Below are 22,420 nucleotides of genomic sequence, written 5' to 3' on the forward strand. Positions count from 1 at the left end.
TTTTTGGCAGCTCCTGCCCAGATATGGCAACAGTATTCCATCCTTGGCCGTACTTGGCTTTTATTTATTCCTATATTGTGGTCTGAAATGTTTAAAAAGTTGTTACAACCCTGCCTTGTGCAAATCTGGGTGGACCAAAAATGAATGAGGAAAACAAGAAACAAAAAATGGCCGCCTTATCTCTTTATATGCCTGCAATGTTACCACCTGATATGCAAATGAGATGCTCCTGGTTGCAGATAAAATAGGGTTGATTTTTCAAAGAAGGCGTTCGGATTTTGAAGAAATAAGTTCGATCAGCAGAAGTGCTTTTGAAGTTGAGAGAGTAATAGCAGAGAGTTGAGTTTTTGGACTAAAGAATTTTGGCAGCAGTGTGTCAAATCTAGCAATTGAGACTTAGTTCAATTTTCCGATTATTCTTGAGGCTATTTTTTAATTTATTTATTTATTTTTTTACACTATTAAATGATTATTAAAGTGGAACGATGAAAGTGTCGCCCTAAAGAAAACAAACACTACAGCTTTATTTTAAAACTTTTATTGAAAAATCAGTTCAAGTAACTTGATCGTGTGGACATTTATTCAATTTAGCCGCCTTCAGCCTCAATCACCACCTCGATACGGATCTGGAACAGGGAGCATGCCTTTTCCACAAGCGCTAGTAGGAACTTAGCAAATACGCGGCGGATGGTGATGATCAGGCTGACTTTGGTGTTATAGGAGGTCATGTTGATGATGTATGACCAAACGAAATAGTCCATGGGTTCAGGTCGGGAGAAGAATGGGAGGCCAGTGAGAAAAGCGTACAAAGTCATAGCACTCCTTCTAAGCCAAGGCAAGGTCTCTTTGGACTTGTGGGTTAGCACCGAGTCCTGCTGCCACACCCAGGGTCTGCCAGGTACACTTTGGTGTTGACTTTTAAGCTGACTTCAAAGATGTGAGGTGGCATAATGTGGCCCTCACTTGAAACACACCAAAGACCATAAACATGGCCAGAAACTTTGTTTTCATAACCCTGGGCACGTCCCTATTATTTATGGCAATCCACCAATGCATTTTGAGGGTGCTGGCAATGGTCCTGTGTTCATAGCTTGGATCGGTAGGGAGCATGAGTTGTACAGTGGTGCATCTCCGATCTCACTCGTTGAACATTGTGTCACTTTCAGGTGTGATAGAAGGCTCTTATCGCTCTTAGGATTTGTACACAACTGGTCAACTAGTAGATGGTCTACAACAAAAAAAGAACGGAAATGGAATCATGTCGTTTTTTTCTAGGGCGACATTTTTATTGTTCCACTCTGTACTAAAGATACCCGTATTTTGTGCAGGATTTTGCTGTACGCTCGGGTACAAATTTCTACATTAATGTGAGCATTGAACTGCTGAAGAGGACACTGTTGTAGGGAACCATCCACTGGTTTGGGATTTCTTGATGAACATACCGACCATTTTTCCTCATTCTTATTGTGCCAGTCTGGCCTCCATCTCCTGGTTTCCTTCGCCTATACTTGGGATAACAATCCTGGCCTTGCTCGGTACATTGAAGATATTCTTTAGGGCACTTTGTGGAGCATTTGTTGTCGATTATAACATGGGCAACTTTGATTCAATGATCCACAAGTTCCGTGCATCATATGTGCCATTGCTTTTGTATGAAGGTCAGGGTCTTCCTCTTTTGTTCTGGTTGAACTTTATTCTTTGAGGCGTGCCAGGTGAGGATGTGTGCATGCGGCAGTCCTCTCTTTTGGTATCCAACACTGTACAGGAAAGCCCTCAACCTGACAAATCCTCCTTTTTTAATAATAAAAAGAATAAAGTTACATTCTCTTTGACAGTGTTATTTTGGAAGGTCAAAGTTAAGAGATACAGTGCAATAAATTTTGGACTATGTTCGGGGCCACTACCATGCCAAATTTCATCAAGATTGGTTGAGGGGATAGACATTGAGGAGGGTGATCTAATTCAAATTCACAAAGAAGTTGGCTGGATCCATGGTGGTGGCCCGTGGGATGGTGGCGAACCCTAACTTGGTGTGCACAATACCTAGGTGGGAGAGTTTATGAAAAGCTGCATCAAATATGATCTTAACCTCGGAAAATGGTGTGCACCATCTCTAGATTGATAACCATCATCATGCCAGGTTTGATCACGATCGGTTCACTGGTGTGGGCTACAGGAGAGTATATATACATAGGCTATGACCTTGATCTTTGACCTAACCTTGAAAAATGGTGTGCACCATCCCTAGGTGGGAGACCATCATCATGCCAGGTTTGGTCATGATCGGTCTAGTGGTGTGGACTGTAGGAGAGTTGTGTACACACACACACACACACACACACACACACACACACGCACACACACACACACACACACGCACACGCACGCGCGCACACACACACACGTTCACACACACACACACACACACACACACACACACACACACACACACACACACACGAACGCTACTACTTTATATATAAAGATAGATGGTAAAAGAGGCATCTGCATTACCGTAATTATAGGTTAATAATATAATGAGATGGACAGGAGATACTTGATAAATAAGGTTAGTTACTGCAGATTTATCAGAGTTATCTCCCCTGGAAAGACATTCGAGCATCATCTTTGAATCATTCTGGCCTACGTTAGGGGAATGCACTCTTCTGTTTAAGTTAAGAAAAACTCACAGATGGGAAAAAGTTTCAATAATACGAATAGTTTGTATTAATTGAATGGTGAGGATATTATATAAGTATTGTGAAGAACAATAAAACATTGTTACTCTTAATCGATTGAAGAAGAGTAGAAAGTGGGTTTTTGGTTTACTTTCGACAACCCTTATTTCGTCCTTTAGTCCTCACATTCCATGAGCGATGTTTCTTACAAAGAAGGAAAAATTGCTGCTTTCTGGATCAGAACTTATTCCATCTAACACTTATTGTTGGCAAGTTTTTAACCTTGAAGTAGTATTTTTTTTTTTAGCTCCTTACATCAAGTGGTTTTATTCTTTGTCTGGGGCGATTTCCATAAAACAAATTGCAAATGATACGATCAATTTATTGAGAGAAACATTTGATGACAGATAATTTCACAAAACGAAACTGTCAATGCGTTTGTGTGGTTTAACTGCATTAGATTATTTTCTTTAGTAATATGTAAAATCCCACGTCTAGGTTGGTAAATTAGACACAATAGACCACTTGGAATACAACATTCGACGCACTATTGTCGAAATAAAGTCTAATGTAATGGTTAGAGTAAAAACAAACCACATATTTGTATAAAAATAAAAATAAACATATTTTTCTTTGATTAATTGGAATTTCAAATTCGCTGCATATAAAAAAACATTATATATATATATATATATATATATATATATATATATATATATATAGTAAGTTTTGAAAATATACATGGCAATTAAGCTACACTTAATTTAAACCGTTCCATCCTTGTGAGAGAGGCTATTGCTCGAAATTGATGTTGCTTCCCGTTTTTATTTATTCCCATGATACTGCGTTTGCTAGTCAGCCAATCAGTTTCTTTGTTATTCACACACCCATTTATCCTAGCTGGAAAACAGGATACCGAGGAGGTGGAGCATCTGACCGACAGTTTCTCTTATGAGAGTTTTCCCCGAATGGTGATAATTTCTATCAAAGTTCATGTTCCTATGTCGCAAAAAAACTAAAAGTATCGGGAATACACGTACAGGTACAAACCGCTAAATTTCTGACTGATGGTTATTGTGTATTTTGCAGCTCCTGGGAACTGTACGAAGGATGGACCAAAGGACGCCGACATCATATTTTCATATGGTACAAATGCTTGTTCTAAATGGACGATTATTGAAAAGATCCCGTAAGTTGTTTTTGATTTTCAGCGAATACCACAAACGAATTATACAAAACGTTTTAGATAAACGCTTTCATTAAATATTAATTTTCATTCACTATTTTTTTTTTTTTTAATATTAGGCTGGTGCAAAAATATCATTTTTTGACGTTCAACTATATATAAAAAAAGACATTATTTTTGCACCAACCTAATAGACATTTTTATGACCTTCCCGTTGTTACGTTGTTGCTCTATAATAAAGGGTTGAGTGTTTGTTGCGTCATCTCTAATAATTGATTAGAAGAGATGACGTGTTATTTTATATATTTATGTTGTATCATAAAGGGAATCGTGTGTGAGTGACATATATTTTCAGAACCTACCTCTGCTTCTTCGATGTTGGACCATCTGGAATTTCTCGTCCTGGAGGGAGACTTGATACCTGTTTTTGGATGAAGATTCAATCACTCCAAGATAAGGAATTAGTTCTATAGTTTATTTCACTTTTCCCAGATGTCCTGCAGAAGGTGGAAAGTGAAATCGGCCTGTGTGGGTTCTTCTTCTACACACGTCAGCGTTCGTCCCCCCCCCAGTGAAGAGGAGGAGACAACGGGAAGCCGTCCGTTGTCTTCTGAGTCCAAATCAAATCTCCACGATTCAGCTAACCTGATCACATGACTCGCACGCAATCCAATCAGCTGATCTTAACTTCCGGTCAACGTGTCTACACTATAACTCACCTCTTCCTCTCTCTCCCTCTCTCTCTCTCTCTCTCTCTCTCTCTCTATTCCTTAACATTCCTTCCACCATTGTTTATAAAAATGTATGACGAAGACATACATTTTTTTACTACCCACTTTTTCTAAGGGAATCCTAAGCTCCCCCCACTGGCAAAGGAACTGTCATACCATCATTCAATAAATCATAAATAAAATAAATAAAATTACATCTACAAATAATACAATGTGGCGCGAATCCTTGCGCCCTCGAAGGTCAACATCTCTCTGTGACCCCATGGCCTCCATCTCGCATCTTAGGATCATGCAGAGATCACGATATCTCTCGTCACACTATAACTTTTTTTTTTCACAAGCACATGACTCATACGAGATAAAAAAAATTTTCTTATAACATTACGAGAGCATTTTCCTATGTCTCCCGCCGAATTACGCATCCGGAGAAAAATCCCACGAAAAAACGACAAAAAAAAATAATTCTACAACCATTTCGAGAATTAGAATAAATATCGACTGAACCTTTGACTCTTCCAAACTTAAGAACTAGTTGACCCCTTATTCAACCCAGTAGTGTGTCTTTTTTCGTACACTGCTTAAATCTTATTTCTTTCTCTTTTTTAACATCTTATCATTATTATTACTATCATTATTAATTAATTAACAACATGTTCTTACTTATAAATTAATCATTATCTCAATAAACTCCACAAGGCAAACATTCACTCCTCCTCCTTCTGCGAAAAAAAAATACATGTCCAAGAACAAGAAAAAACCTGCACAATTCTGATGTGAGAAAACATCAATCGCATGAAAATATAAATTAAAAAAAAATTCTTACAATCATTCACAAAGTTTCATCTCACCAATAAAAAGTTACAAATAACAAAACATAGATTCGTGGAAACCCAAAATTGTCCATGTCAGCACATTTTGAGGTCAGGTTACATAACCTTTGACCACCTCACAGAATCTCAAAAATAAAAAAATAAAAATTTTTAAATCACAGTCATTTACAAAAAATACATAGACATTTACAATTAAAATACATAGTCGTTTCCAAAAACAAAATAAAAACGACTCACTTAAAATTTTCAGACAATCCTTCATAAAACAAAATTCAACACAAAATAACAACCGATGGAAACTAAATTTGTCCACGTCACCCAACACTTGGGGTTTTCTGAAAACAAATATCACCTTTTACTTATCCAAATGACTTTTATTCTGGCCTTTTCTGCCATTTTCTCTACTGCCACTTACGCCACGTCAGGGGAACTCCAATTGCTCCCTGATGCTGGACAGAAACACATTTCGCTTTGCTATATTGGAAAAAAAAATTTTTTCCCAGGTCGGTAACCGCGACTGCCTTTCAAGGCATATAGCTCAGCAAAATATATCGGGATTCCATCCATTGATTTTTCCATGTTGATCCTACTCGAAATCACAGAATCCCATCACCCTAAGACAATACTTGTGTTTTTTTTCTTTTTTTTTTCATCTAAAAAAAACATACATTTTAGCATTTCATAAAACAGTTTACATACAATAACATTTTTCCACACCAGAAAAAAAATTCTCACGAAAAAAAAAAAAAACCCGTACAATTAGTGAAAAAAAACAATTCCACATTAGCAGAAAGTATCCATTGTTTCTTAACAAACAAACAAAAAAAATACACATTGTCTTTTCCTAAAAGTATGCAAAGCTTTTACAATTTTGCCACATTTTAACTTTATAATTGTTTAACCTATAAATTCATAACAAATATTTGATTGATGTGTTTCTCGCTACTGTGACAGTCATCTGATTCACCTCTGTAACTAAAGTTTATGTGTTCTATTTCTTCTTTTCTTTTTCCTTTTGTTTTACACCAATTTGTTATCAGTATGTCGATTGAGCTATCTGTTTTTTTTCTTATTTCTCTTAATTTAGCATATAATATCTAACTATACATAATTTTAATTTGTCTTTTTTCCCCGTTGTGTCTATATTTTGTTTTGTTTTTCATCGTTGTTCAATGAAAGGACCCTATGTTGTTTTTTTTTACTTTCCACACTTTTTCTGAGTGTTCTGGTTCAAGAACGGCACAAAATAAGCGTTTGCATACATATACGGCGCAAACATAGAATGTTTTCTATGTCTCCCGTCTTAAATAATTTATTTGACCGACCCTTTTTCACGGCACATATGGCATCATTCAGGGATGTGGGTAAAGTAACCTCATGTTCGTTAACAGCTCTCATTCAGCCATCCCATGCCAATATCTCAAAAAAAAAAAAACATTTGCCGACATCTCATCCGTCAGATTTCTGACTTCTTAAGTTCTTACGTATCAGCGGCATATATTCTTTTTTTTTTCTTTCTCCTACTTCAGATTCACTACATAGTGGCCACGTCACCACTACACGTCCGCTCTTGCGTTGGAAGTTTAGTTACTCCCAAGATTAGGCATTTTCAATCAGCCGAAGCTCACAGGCGGCCCTATCTGCAAGCTTAATCTATGTGGGTGCATTCTATCGCGCACCCTCGTTGCAGCTACAACAAGCCTGTTAAGCCCATAGGCATGCAGTACTCCCGTCTGTATTGTATGCGAAGAATATGATTTTTCAACCGTAACACCGGTCAGCTTAATCAAGCTACATACAGACGGCAAAAATAGCTTTTTTCATAATCGAAAAACTTATTTTAAAAAATCCCCCTTACACTCTATTCCTTAACACTGCGATTTTTACAATTTAATCATAGTTTGTTTATATGTCATCTATATTATATTAAAATAGAAAAATGCGAGCATGAAAAGTAATATGGTTAATATGGTTAAGCTTAAACATGGAAAAGTAAAGGACTAGTTGGTGAAACTGGAAAAGAAAAGGACAAGATATTCTAGTAAAAATATAATAAATTTATAACTTAAAATATTGCAGCATTAAGAATTGATTATATAAGGTTATAAATTGAATTTAAAAAAATCTTAATACTGCAATATTTTAAGTTATAAATTTATTATATTTTTTACTAGAATATCATGTCCTTTTCTTTTCCAGTTTTAACAACTAGCCCTTTGCTTTTCCATGTTTAAAGCTTAACCATATTACTTCTCATGCTCGCAGTTTTCTATTGTAATCCATGATTTTTCCAGGCTTCCAATAAATTCACTCGTTCTTTGTTTAATTTCAGTCTTATTTTTTTCTTTTTTGCCCCCATAAACATAACATACACATATGCAATAACAATGTACGGCACTCGTCTGCTTTCAATAAAATCCCCTAATTTTCTCTCTTTCATTCTTTTATTCTCTCTCTTTCACTTGTTACTTCTATTTTCGAATTAGTAGCAACAGTAGCCACTGATGCGACGTGATTGCTATGGAAACCAGCCATAAAAGGCGTCGCTCACCTCTACATATTTTTACGATTTTAAACACCAGAAAATTCATCATAACTTTTGTTTTACTTAACCAAAATTGAATTTTTTTTTCACAATATAGCTGAGAAGGTGATCTATAAACTGTAATAATTGTTTGAAATTTGGTCGGAAATGGGTGAGCGATGGAGCTTTAAAACAGTTCTAAATGACTTAAACTGCCACTTAATCATATATTCAAACACGGTAGTGTTTGAATGATGTCTCTTATTTTGTCTGTCTGTATGTTCCACTCTTCCTTGGAAACTACTGGACCGATTTGTCTAAAATTTTATACGAACCTATATGATAATGTTAAACGAACTAAGCATTATGATATCCATTCAATGCACAGTTTAAGATTAATAGGAATTTGTAACCATAGAACCACATTTACTCTGAAAGATTTCTCGGAAACTACTAGGCTGATCTGGCTGAGAATTTGATGGGCCTTTGTTATGATAATGGCTAACTAATATTCTAATCCAAAGGGTGAATAGGGATTAGTATTTAATGCAAAAATTGACGAAAAACTAATCATATTGAACCATCACTTTGGCATAAAGCACTTATTCTAAATCAATGGGATAGAACGTTTACCCATTTTTAAATTCATCTGTAACCATAAAGATTACGAGATAAATTACTTGGCCTTTGGGCCAAGATCAAAGTGTAGTATCTGTTCCGGCAGATACTGCACTTGAGATAATTTGTACCAGTCAATGGAGGGGAAACCCTCTATACTGGGACAATTATTATTTTTGGTAACCAGAGTGACCCCTTTTAGGGGAGCTGGTTTTTACCTCACGTTAAAAACGGCCTTGTGCCTAATTTGCTCAGTGGGGGAGCAAATAAATACCATCTGTTCCGGCAGATGCTGCAGGCTATGACTAGCTATGACTAGCAAAGACCAGATGTGGGGGCAACCCCACATGCCTGACCTTTAATCAGCTCCCATTTCCCACCTCTCGGGAGCTGGTCCCCTTTTTCCCTTCCCCCTCCCTTCACTCCTCACATTAAAAATCGGCCTTGTGCCTAATTTGCTCGGTGGGGGAGCAAATAAATACCATCTGTTCCGGCAGATACTGCAAGAAAAGACCATATGTGGGGGAAACCCCACATATAAACCTTGGTCAATGTAGGGGCAACCCTTCATACCAATTGTCACTATCCAGCTCCCCTACTCCCCGGGGGAGTTGGTCCCCTTTTCCCTTTCACTCCTCACATTAAAAATCGGCCTTGTGCTTAATTTGCTCGGTGGGGGAGCAAATAAATACCATCTGTTCTTAAGATGCTGCACTTCAACTTCTTGTTCTCTATCAGTGGAAGAGAAATCCTTCACGACTGAGACAATTTTTATTTTTGTTCCTTTTCTCCACATTAAAAAACGACCCTGGCGTCTAACTCTGTCCTGTGGTGAGGCATTGTAAATAGGAACATACAGGGCAAAATAATAGTGTTTTATTTTCACCCTTATACTGGTTGCAATGTGAGACGAAACTAATCGCAAACGGTTAGAAGCCATTGCAGAGTTGAAAAGTTCAAGATAACGACTTTTAGAGTCAGAAAAGTAACTAAGTGAATAATATAAAAAAAAGTAAATAATTTCTTTTGGTGGGGAGGGGGCGTTGCATTACAAAAGCATTTTAAAAATCAATTAAAAACAATTGAAACCTTGATTAAAATCGAATGTACAATCAATTAAATATAATTAAACAAATAAAAGGAATTTATGTTTTTAGCTAATTTTTTGATATTTGTCGTCCGAAGGTTGAGCTTCAAAACGATGCTGATCTCCTCTATCAAAAGTTTTAGGTAGATATACATACATACATACATACATACATACATACATACATTTAAACAGGCAGGTGAGATTTATATTATAGACAATGGACCGAGACTAAGCTATCCTCATGCATTAAACATAAAGTTCCGTTGTAAATTCCATACAGATTCCAGAGTTTGACAAAATGCACCTGAAGAAGATCGGAAGTTAAATCGATCTAAACGCTGTGAGAATAATATCTAATATCATGACAATAGTCTAAATATTACAAATAATTCTAAATTATTAATCCACATTTTAAAAATATTCCAAAATAACAAATAAATTCACCCAAGACGCTTGCAAAGCCTTGCTTGTTAAGTAACTAGTTGGAAGAGGTTAAAACGCAGTTTCAGTATTTTCACGTATCTGTTATACAAGTTCTATTCATTCATTATAAATTTGATGATTCTATTGTTGGCATCGGTTTCCCTGATATATTTCTATTTAGCATTCTCTCTTGAAAAACATCGAGTGTTTGCAGGAGGGGCCACGTGAAGGTTGCCAACATTTTATGTGAAAGGGTTTCTCTGGAAGGAGCTAATTCGAACTTGCAACAGCCAGGTTGTCCGTCTGTGTCGTTAACCATTTGGCAACCGTTACCTCTCAATAAATAAATGTTTGGTTAAAATCAACCTAATGAGGTTATATGTTACAACGGTCCTTATTCAACAATTGAACCGCATTTTCGTTATTTATTTATTTTTGTTTTTTTGTTTTTTTTTGTTTTGTTTTTTTGTTGTTTTTTATATACCTTTTCGTATTATGCATTTTCCAGGGCCCCGATCAGCGGCAAGACGATCACCCATCTCGTGCGAATCCCGAGAGAGGCTCGACAACATGAAATCTGTTTCAAGTGGTCCCAGATGAACCCATTCGCGAATGCACTCACGTCGAAAACGGTCGGTTATAAAAAGATCGGTTATAAAAAGGGCGGTTATAAAAAAGGCGGCTATGAAGGGCCGCCCCATATTATGCCCTATACCAACTGTTGGGCACTCGACAATGTACTCATACCGAATTTAGCTGACCCCCCACAAAAGATTCTAGAAACATTTGATCCTGTTTCAACGGATGATTGGCTCTTTCTCCCAGGAGCGAAGATTGGGGTAAGTTGTAATATCTAAGCTATATTAAGTTTTCTTGTTATTTTCAAAGTCAAACCTAAACAGCAGCTCGTCTGTTATATCGATATTTGACTCGAACTAACCTCTTTTCTTTTTTCACTTTGGGTAGAGCACTGTCGTAAATAATCTCATCCGCTACTTAATTGGCTGTAAACAAAACGGTTTGAGCACTATAAAAGTGGTGAACAACTGTTTGTTTGAAATAGACATTTGTGGAAGTTATTTACGAGCGCCGCTCCCGTGTGTCGATGTGTAGAACTGCCGACTATCAACGCGATGGTTCTAGATTCGATCCTCGGCTTGGGAGAGGTGCTAGTCTAGACTGATGAGTCGTGATACAACGAAACAGTACTGTATGTGGATGACTACAATATATATATATATATATATATATATATATATATATATATATATATATATATAAACTTCAGATTTCTTTTTTCCCCTTTTATAATATATGTTTGCGGTTAATTTTAAGTCAGACACAAATAGTTACTATTTTGATATATCGCTATTTTATTCGAACTAACCTACTTTTTCATTTTCTTTTCTTTCACTGTGTACATTTTATTTAACTTCAGATTTCTTTCTTTTTTTAAAAAAATACTTGTTTGTAGTTATTTTTAAGTCAGACACAAATAGCAACTCGTCTGATATAGCGATATTTGATTTGAACTAACCTGTTTCTCTTTTTTCTTTTTACTATGTACATTTTAACTTCAAATATCTTTTTTTTCTGTTTTTTTATTTTTTGAAAATATCAACTTGTCGTTATTTTTAAATCAGACCCAAATAGCAGCTCTTCCCGTATATAGATATTTTATTTGAACTAACCTTTTTCGTTTTTTTTTTTTTTTGCTTTCACTATGTACATTATATTTCTCTTCAGATTTCTTTATTCTTTTTTTGCTTTTTTTGCTTTTGACTAAGAAAACAGTTAGAGAGTAGACATTTTTCTTTCTCACCAAAACTGATTAAAAGGAAGATGCTATGTGTAATCATACAGAGTTTCGTCCTTTGATTTCCTTCTCTCCCCCCTCTCTCTCTCATATATATATATATATATATATATATATATATATATTCAGCAAGTCATTCGTCAAGCACGTCTGATTGAACAGGACAGAGTTATGTTTTTTTTTCCGATTTCAGCTGGCATATTGTATAAAATGGCGCCCAAAAGTTGGTTTTAAGCCATTTTCTTCTCAAGCGCTTTCTATCGGTACTCCGATTATCATCAGGAGCTATTGTTGTTGTTGTTGTTGCTGTCGTTTCCTTTTTCTTTTCCTTTGAGACTTGGTTTATTTATTTATTTATTTTATTTTTTATTGGTCATAAAGGTGGGTGCAGGATGTTAGGGTGAATTATTTTTATTTTTAATTTCTATTTTCTTATTTCATAGTCTATTTATTTAGTTTTTAGTTAGTTTTTCAATATATATATATATATATATATATATATATATATATATATATATATATATATATACACGTGTGTGTGTGTGTGTGTGTGTGTGTGTGTGTGTGTGTGTGTGTGTGTGTGTGAAAAAAAATGCCTTAGTGTAGAAGGGTTTCCCACTCCATTGACAATTAATTTGAGTGCAGCATCTGTGCAGACACCACACTTCAGTAACCAGCCCAGTACAAGTACCGGGTGTCAACTTGGTATTTATTTGCTTCCCCACGAAACAAAATGTGGCACAAGGTCCCATAAAAAAGAGCACTCTGGCAGTTCGCAAAAATAAAATTGCTTGATTAGAAGGGTTTCCCCCTCCATTTACTAAGGACAATTAATTTGAGTGCAGCATCTGTGCAGACACCACACTTCAGTGACCAGCCCAGTACAAGTATCGGGTGTCAAGGTGACTTTGTGACTTGTTTCTGATCTTCCGACCAGCAGTAATCATCATTTCCCACACTGATGATTGCTTAAGTATCAAACATTAGTGTCTGTAGGCATAAAAATAATTGTTAATATTTATTATAAATGTATATCATTATTAGTAAAATTCTGCTGTTTATTTACTGTTTATGAAATATGAGTTTATATTTTTTATTCATTAGATATGGATGGTTTTATTGTTTACAAATCAATACTTCATACTTATCCACAGCTCCATAATATATATATATATATATATATATTCTAGCAAAAGTACCCGTCGTTTACTGGGTTCAAAAAAAGCCTACAGAAAATGGACTCTGATTCATGAAAGTATGATAGGTTATGAAAAGGAAGGGTTGTAAAGAGATAGCTTCGAATTTGGGGGTATCAAAACCAAAGCAAAATATGATGAAAGTAAAAATAAAATAGATAAACCCCATAATTTATTATACCATGCATGTTCACACTGAAACACTTATCACAATATTCTGTGGATCTATATTAAAAAAAAACTTGTTAAACTTTTTGACATATTTCCGTTCTATGGAGGTCGGGCGCGAACAAACACCCCATAATTTTATTATACCATATTTCTTCAAACTGAAACATAATTATCAAAGTATACTTACGCAGATAGATATGAAAAATTTGTGCCTATTTCCATTTTATGGAGGCCAGGCGCGAACGCAGACCCCACAATTTTATTATACCATTCCTATTTAAGTTAAAACATACTTATCAAAGTATTATTATGTACATCTATATCAAAAACACTTGTAAACTTTTTTATTTTAATTTTAAAATTTTTTATTTCCATACTTTGTGGACAGGCGGGTACGCAGACCCCACAATTTTAATGAATCATCATTATGCCAGATCAAACATACCCATTGCTATGTCTCGATACATCTTCTATCATCATATGTGATCAGTTTTCTATAATAGTCAACCATATAGGAGCCTATTCGTGACCAGACAGACACAGACGTTCAGCTTTATATTATAGATATATATCAGGGGTGGACTGAGGCATCTGTCAATTCGGACCTGGTCCGAGGGCCCGGCACTGAGGGGGGGGGGCACCTGACTCGAGACCCCCCTGTGTGTATTTCTCATGGTAGTGTGGGCTGCCGGACACAAGTTTTTTTGTTTTTGTTTTTTTTTTTACATGGGTGTCACCACTTATCAAGGCCCGAAGGCCACTTAGGGATAAGAGTTATTGCGTGTACAGTAATCAATGAGATAGTATTGTAGTAATCATTAGTATTGGGTGTTTTGATAGAGTGTCTTACTTAAGGGGGCGGTTTGTCAGGAGTTTGTTTATGTTGGACTTGAAGACATCCAAGTTGTAGTCAGGTGGGAAACAGGCAAGCGGCAAAGAGTTCCACTGGCGTGCAGTTCTAAGAAAGAAGCTTTGCTCATGGAATCTACGTTTGGATTTAGGCCCAGATAAAGAGTGGGGAAAATTATTAACAGTAGTTTCAGCTAGACAGGTGTTTTTCGTGAAAGATTGGCGAGGGGGGACAAGGGATTGGAGCTCAGAAAAGCACCTGCCATGGAAATAACGATAAAACAAAGACAGGCTCGCAACGTCTCTTCTGCGGGAGAGAAGTTGCAGGAAAGAGAAAAGGCATATCCCACTAAACCACGAAGTCTATTTTGTACTCTGTCAAGGCAGGATAGGCTGTTTTTAGCAGCTCCTACCCAGATGTGGCAGCAGTACTCCATCCTTCGACGTACTTGGCTTTTATGCAGATAGAGAATTGCATGAGTAGTGAGATATCTTCTGGAGCGGTAGAAGGATTCCACCATTTTCCCAGCGTCCCTAGCAACAGATTTGATGTACATGTTCTATTTCAGATCAGGAGTAAAGGTCAACCCCAGAAGCTTGTCAAAACATGGAGCCTCCCCAAGACGAGAGCCATCCATTTCAGTTGATGCTAGATCGGGATCAGAGCGTTGATGATGTAAAGATAGAAGCTTGGTTTTGGATGAATTAAAAGTGACCAGCCACCTCTTCCCCCATTGTACCACGTTCTCAAGATCAGAGGAGAGAGAATTAGAGAGAACTTTGTCATTTACGGCCTTTGATGTGTTGCCATAGATGGTCGTGTCATCAGCATAGATGTCAACGAATGATTTAAGTATGTGTTTTGGGAGATCATTGATGTAGATCAGGAAGAGAGTTGGGTCCAGAATGGACCCCTGGGGGACTACAGCATTAATACTGTGGGCCTCTGATTTCTGCCCATCAACCACTATTCTTATGAACCTATCAGAGAGAAATGATTTAATGATTGAGAAAACATTTCCAGTAATACTGTAGCTGGAAATCTTGTGAAGTAGGCCCTTATGCCATACCTTATCGAAGGTCGTCGATATGTCAAGAGCAATTGCCCTGGAAAGGAAGCCTTTGTGAAGAGATTCACTAATCCTATGTGATATAACCGTTAGCACATCTGCTGTAGATCTTGCAGAGCGGAAACCATATTGCATGTCACTAAGAAGGTTGTTTCTATTGAGGTGGTTGACTACTTCTTTATTTAATATGGATTCCAACAACTTACTCATGACACACAGGAGACTTATTGGTCTGTACTGAGAGGGAGATGACTTTTCACCTGAATTCTTAAATACAGGGCATACTGGTGAGGTTTTCCAGGGTGTTGGAAAGCACTTCTCCTTAAGGCAACGCTTAAACAGTTTTGTAAGTATAGGGGCAAGTTTTAGTTGGAGCTTTTTTAGCACTATAACTGGAATGCCGTCAGAGCCAGTTGCTTTACTGGAATCAAGGTTCTTGATTAGCTTGGCGACCTCATGCACAGATATTTGTATGTTGCATAGTGTGTTGTCTGTTATAGGAGGAAATACAGGGAGTTGATGGTCATTGTCGCATAGGGTAGAATTAGCTGCAAAGTTCTTGGCAAATAGTCTGGCCTTGTCTGATGCTGACGAGATGACCTCAGGGCCATTGAAGATAGTTGGAATAGAATGCACGCTTCTGTTTAAGATCCTGTTTGCTATTTGCCAGAAGTGGTGGGAACCAAGCCGCTGCTCAGCTACTTTGGATTTAACAGACTGAGCATATAGCTCTCTTGCATGTTTTATTACTCTTTTACAGTGGTTGCTGGCAGTCCTGAAAGCAGCTTTAATCTCAGTACATCTATTATGTTGGTAGTTATGGAAAAAGTGATTTCTGTGCACGATGGCAGCAGCACATTCAGGTCGGTAGACTTGATTGGAGCAGGACAGAGAGGGAAAATAAGAGAGAAAAAAGAGAAGAATTTTTTTTGTTTGTTTTTGTTTTGTTTTGTGGGTCTTGATAAGGTAAAGCCGTAACAATTACACATTAGTATGGCATCGAGAGGCCCTACCAGAAACTACCGTATGGTTCAGAATCCATTCACCAAATGGCAATACAGCAGCCCCGGTACTTTGCACCTGTTGATAGGACAGCCTTCTTAGTGGTTAATCCAAGGTTCGGGTCCCTGACTATCAGGCAGATACCGTCAGCCCAGATGAAACGTTTACCTCCAGCACCCTTACTAGTGACATGACCACAAGGATAGATATAGAAACAGACATTTTTCGACATCTAAGGCTACTCTTTATAAAGTACTACCGACCTGGAAAGCAGCTTTTTCTTCACCCTCTTTCAGAAAAATCATTCATTGGAAATGAGGACTGAAGGATAAAAACAGAGAAGCGAGAGTTACTGGAGCTGCCGCTAACACATCCACATGCATTATCTACTCTCCATTGAGAAAAAAAAAGAGTGAGAAGGACTTATTAATATCTACTTAGTATAAGTCCGTTACCCCATTCCCAGCTTAGGCTAGTACTTGAAGATAGTCTCCCCTCCCATGTTGGTGCATGGATACTTTTTGTCCTTTATCTAGGTAGAGCTGGGATGTTAAACCGTTCCAGCTCCACTCCATAATAAAAATGCTATAATGGAACTTTTATCGAATTGAAAAAGTCTGGTTATTTTTAACTCGTTTAAAAAGCTGGTTAAGTACGGGCAGATCTGTGACCGTGCAGAAATGAATATATGGAGAAGAAAAAGTATCATCGTTAGCAATTAAACTAATTTTATGAAGAAAGAAAAACAAAGAAAGTGAAAGAACACGAATGAACGCAGTAAAAAAAAGGGGGGGGGGTTTTGGGACTGTTAAGTACAACCCCGGTTCTCAGCTAGATTGCTTTATCGGATCCTTTTTGATTTGCCGCACTTGCACCCCTTGCCTGACCGAAAACACCGAATAAATTATTTTCATATCCTAAAACTACTCTGGTAGCCATAAAATATTGCGCCTGTAGTCCGGGGCGGGGGGGTACTGCCGACTGATCGGTCAAGTCTTAGAGAACTCTCTCTCTCTCTCTTTCTCTCTCTCTCTCTCTCTCTCTCTCTCTCTCCCTCTCCCATCACTGTCCTCCAAAAGACACTAAAATTTTCATATCATATTTAGAATTTTCCAAAGAAAGGACACTTTATACATTCCCGTTGCCATTAACAAGCATTTTAGTAAGTTAAAATATTGACTAATTATTTTGTTTGCATCTGTTACAAATTTGTTTAATGCGAATTCAAGTAAAAAATTTTTTTTTAAATTAATCAGTATTATTTTTAAGTTGATGAAGGGGTTAATACTAACAGTCAATTTATGTCAGTGAATGCCATAGATCTTTACACATTCTCCTGAATCACTGATTGATTTTAGTTAAGATATTTATACGTATATGTGCACTCACTGTGACTTATCTTGTTTGCTTTTCAAACATTTTACATATTTAAGTATAGTCGCTGTGTTTTGAAAGTCTGTTTTTTTAACACCTTAGAAAAAATGGTAAATTTTTAGATTAGGTCCACCTCAACAATTTTCTTTTAAATGACGACTTTAAAGGTTTTCGAATATGCTGAATGCGGAAATCGCATTGAAATTTTGCAGAAATGAGTAGTTAGCAAGATATAAAAGTTTGTATTATGCATTGTATTCTTTGCGGCCACCTTTGTTACGCGCGTGCGCGCGCACCATAAACAAATTTGCGCGCATAACAAAGATGGCCGCCAAAGAATACAATGCATAATACAAGTCTTTATACCTCGCTAACTACTTATTTCTGCAAAATTTCAATGCGAAAACCTTAAAAGTCGTCATTTAAAAGAAAATTGTGGAGGTGGACCTAATCTAAAATAATACCGAAAAAATTTTAAGAAAAAAATCATTACTTAACTCATAGAGAACCAACTTCCAAATAAATAAATATAACTATTATTTGTAAATACGTACTCGAAATAATAAATCAAAATGAAAATTTACGAAAAACTCAACTTTCGAATATTTGATAATTATTATTTATTGATTTGTGAAAAGCCAAGTAAATTAAAAACAAAATATTTTTTTAAAAATATCATTCTTTTGTTAGTTAATAATCATTAATAAACAAAAATATAATGTGCAATTAAAAAATTACCTTTGTATGATCTTAATTAGTAAAATTCAAATATTTGAAATGTGCCTATATTAACTAACAACAATTTCACAATGAATAAGGAGTGTCCAAAAAAATCCATCCCTTTATCAGTATGTAAATATACATCGAATATAAAACTAACCCGCGTTCATATTTTAGATAAATGTAGAGAAATGATTGTAAGTAACCATGTTAATAAAAGTTCGATTATTTCACTTACCGATAGAGGTTATTCTACGTAAAAGATACTGTGTTTTTAAATAATGAAACAATTCATTCATATATTTCGCAAAAAGTTTAGCTTATAAACTTGACTCAAAACTTTGAAGATATATTTTTCTATGTTGGTTCAGGTTGGTGTCTGGTATTTCCAACCGAAGTGGAATATTTTACAATAAATTTGAAAAAAAAATCAGGGTTTGTATTACTGTACACATAGATTCGAAAAAGCTGTCAAAAAACAAATATATAACAAATAAATGTTATCAAAGGCAAGATAAGTTACTTTTCTACCAAACTGGATATATTTTTCGTGTTTTTATTTAATGTAACATGTTTATTCAGCTCGAAAAACATACAGTGTTTACCGATGTATTGGAAAATTCAAGATGGCGTCTGATTCTCTCTTTAACAGGGTAAGTTTGGGAAAAGGTGTTATAAATAAAAAACCGGATAAAATACTGTTAAAAACTCGCTCAATATATGTTACCGTGACATAGGTTGACATATATTCGGCGGGTTTTTAATAGTATTTTGTATAGTTTTTTATTTATAACACCTTTTCCCAAACTTACCGTGTTAAAGAGAGAAACAGACGCTATCTTGAATTTTCGAATACATCGGTAAACACTGTATGTTTTTCGAGCTGAATAAATATGTTACATTGAATAAAAACACGAAAAATATATCCAGTTTGGTAGAAAAGTAACTTATCTTGCCTTTGATAAAATTTATTTGTTATATATTTGTTTTTTGACAACTTTTTCGAATCTATGTGTACAGTAATACAAACCCAAAAATCAACTATTAAAAAAATTGAAAATTATTCCAAATATTTTCAGATTTGTATACACATGGATAAAAATTAAATTGAGAAATGTTTGATGAACTAAAAAAAGTATTGCATTTTTATAACAAAAATAGAAAACCCGTCGTGTGTCGTGTCCTGTTTTGTCAAATATTTTGTTTAGAATTTACTTGTTCAAAAACTCTTAATTGAAATAATATCTAAGAATTTAAATTTTAGGGGACGCCTACATATATATATTATTCAGTTTTGTACATTTATTACTGATTAAAATAAATTAACAAATTAAGAAATAATACATAAATTAACCGATTTATAAAATATTTGGTGCAAGTCTATAAATGGGCCACAACAAATCTTTTATACAATAAAAATCTTTATAATGTACGTACTTGTCACTGCATGAAGATATCATATTCCAAAAATTACGTAAATCGATCAAGTAGTTTTTTTTATTTGAGAAAATCAAATATTATCGGAGGTTTAATAGAAGATTTGGCACGCGCCATCTTGTTTGAGAGATAACGCCACTGACGACCCCTGGCGGAAATATGGGTCAACAAGGGCAGTAAATGCAGACCATCGAATATTTTATCAATCAAGTACTTTTTTTTTTCTTTTTTTGAAGAAAATCAAATTTTACGATTTCTAGGGATAATAAATAAATAAATTGAACTTTCTTTTCCATTTTTCTATAAATGACCAAAAATTAATTCACATATAATCAAAAAGTTTATAAAATTATTTTATGGATGCTTAAAAAATTGTGAAAATGTGTGAATATCAATAGGATCTTCGATTTGTTTCATGCTGTTTCTATTTTTTTTTTTTTATTATGTTTTCGATAAATATACTTTGAAGTACTTATTTTACTTCTTTTTGAAATATTTTGCTGAATTGGGTGCTTCTACACTTTATCGCTGAAAATGAAGACACCATTTTATTTCGCGCACCTGTCGTTATAATCCGAAGGAAAAGTCAGTATTTTAAACTATGACCGAAGCATGAAATAAATAACAAAAAATAAGACTAGATAGTGGTTACGTAAAGAACAAATTAACCTAAAATTACAATTTATTACTTCCGGGGGGGGGGACAAAAAACAAAAAAAACATATACAGTTAACAATTATGAGCATGTCCTTTTCTTTTTCTTTGTTATTTATTTCATTCCATTTTCTGTTTTTAATAAAAACGAGGTCGATAGCCCTTAGTCGCGTGCTCTTGTGTAAGTTAATGCCAGTAATGAATGAATGCGTGAAGGTAGGATTGACATGAACTTCTTAAAGATAAACTAAAATAACCGAAAAATGGGCTGAAATGACTTCAATAAATAAAAAGTAAATGGCTTAGAATGACTTTAATGACCTTAAGGAATACTTGAATGACCTTAAGAATGACTTGAATGCTTCAAAAATTACTGGAATCCTTCAAAAATGACTTGAATGATCTGGAGAAGGACTTGAATGTCTTTGAGAATGACTGGTTGTAAAGTGGGTGATCATTTTACGTTAAATGAATGCATAAATGTCATCCCCCACTTTATATCACAAAAAGTATTTGGATTAGGGAATTTGAAACGTTATTTTCGTGTTCAGGAACCTCAAAAATCAATAAATAGTAGTAAAATAAACATTAAAAGAAATAAAAAGTAAATGTGTTACGGACCAACCGGCAGAGTGACTTATAGAGTTGCTTGCACACGACTAAAAAACTATTCTGTAGTATGCTTTTTTAAAAAAAAACTATTCTCGGTCGGTCGGTCAGTCGGTCCGTAACATATTTACTTTTTAGTTACAAACATAAGTGCGGCATCGATTAAGAACAAATACTACACTTTGTATCTTAGCCATGTGGCCAAGGAAAAGTTACAAACGTAAGTGCAGCATCTATTAAGAACAGATGGTATTTATTTGCTCCCCCACCGAGCAAATTAGGCACAAGGCCAATTTTTAATGTGAGGAGTGAAGGGAGGGGGAAGGGAAAAAGGGGACCAGCTCCCGAGAGGTGGGAAATGGGAGCTGGTTAAAGGTCAGACATGTGGGGCTGCCCCCACATCTGGTCTTTGCTAGTCATAGCTAGTCATAGCTTGCAGCATCTGTCGGAACAGATACTACACTTTGATCTTGGCCAAAAGGCCAAGAAGAAAAGTGTTACCGACCGACGGAGTGACTTATAGAGTCGCTTGCACGCGACTAAAAATATATACGTTTTATGAAAACCGGATACCAGCCATAATGCATCAATTTCACAGGAGATGTTCTGGAAATTTCATCCAAACCAGCCTGTATGTACTATACCATTTAATAGTGTTGTTGTATATGACAGACATTCAGGGCATGAATATAAACAGGAAGTGGTAACATACAATGAAGAAAATAAGGGTTTACATTGCTCATTTTATCCAATGTAGGTATTTATTTGCTTCCCCACGTAAGCAAAATATGACACAAGGTCGGTTTTTATGTGAGGTGAAGGGGGAGGGAGGGGAAGGGGATGGTACATATAGGGTTGCCCCTACATGTACCAATAACCAATTGCCACAAGGGCAATGGTCACAAAGTGCAACATCTGCCGGAACAGATACTACACTTTGCTCCTAGCAAAAGTGTATGCTCCTGAAAAAAGTTGAAATATACAGATGGTCCAGGGCTGTTCTGATTGGAGACATATCACAACGAGACTTTTGGAACATGAAAGAGCCAGTGTCATAGGCATTCTACAGATGCATATTTTCTGAATGCTTGTAATATACATATATGTATTATTCAGTGCACCAAGCACAATTTGTTAAAGGAACAACTCTCCATAAGAACGCATCAAGTTCTTCAGCATTGCTCTGTTTTAAAGTGCATAATTGATGCAATATTTTATATTAGGTTTCATGTTTTGTCTTATCGCGGCAAATATGGAGAAGCTGTTGCAACTGCATTTGATAAAAATAATCAGGACAATGCTGGAAATTTTTTAGAGGCTATAAAGCTTCTTGCGGAGTACAATCCACACCTACAGGAACATTTGCAGAAGGTGGTTTTGCAAGGCAAACAAAAAGATCCATCTAAGAAAGGGCGCAGGAAATTTATTACTTTTTTAAGTAA

At 35.8% G+C, this 22,420-nt stretch overlaps 1 protein-coding gene and 1 pseudogene across 1 annotated transcript in view; one reads left to right on the forward strand and one right to left on the reverse strand.

Annotated features, from left to right (window-relative positions):
* The window catches only part of LOC145243628 (reelin-like), a 280,927-nt gene that overhangs the window by 25,201 nt on the left and 233,306 nt on the right, over positions 1 to 22,420 (forward strand). The window contains exons 8-9 of the mRNA XM_080106652.1: positions 3,768 to 3,867; positions 10,589 to 10,919. Of these exons, the coding sequence (XP_079962778.1) occupies positions 3,768 to 3,867; positions 10,589 to 10,919 (431 nt within the window). The remainder of the gene's footprint in view (positions 1 to 3,767; positions 3,868 to 10,588; positions 10,920 to 22,420) is intronic.
* On the reverse strand, positions 21,308 to 21,472 carry LOC145244063 (U2 spliceosomal RNA; annotated as a pseudogene).

Source organism: Euprymna scolopes, chromosome 22 (assembly GCF_053919585.1).
Source record: "Euprymna scolopes isolate OS-2025 chromosome 22, ASM5391958v1, whole genome shotgun sequence".
Lineage (NCBI taxonomy): Eukaryota > Metazoa > Mollusca > Cephalopoda > Sepiida > Sepiolidae > Euprymna > Euprymna scolopes.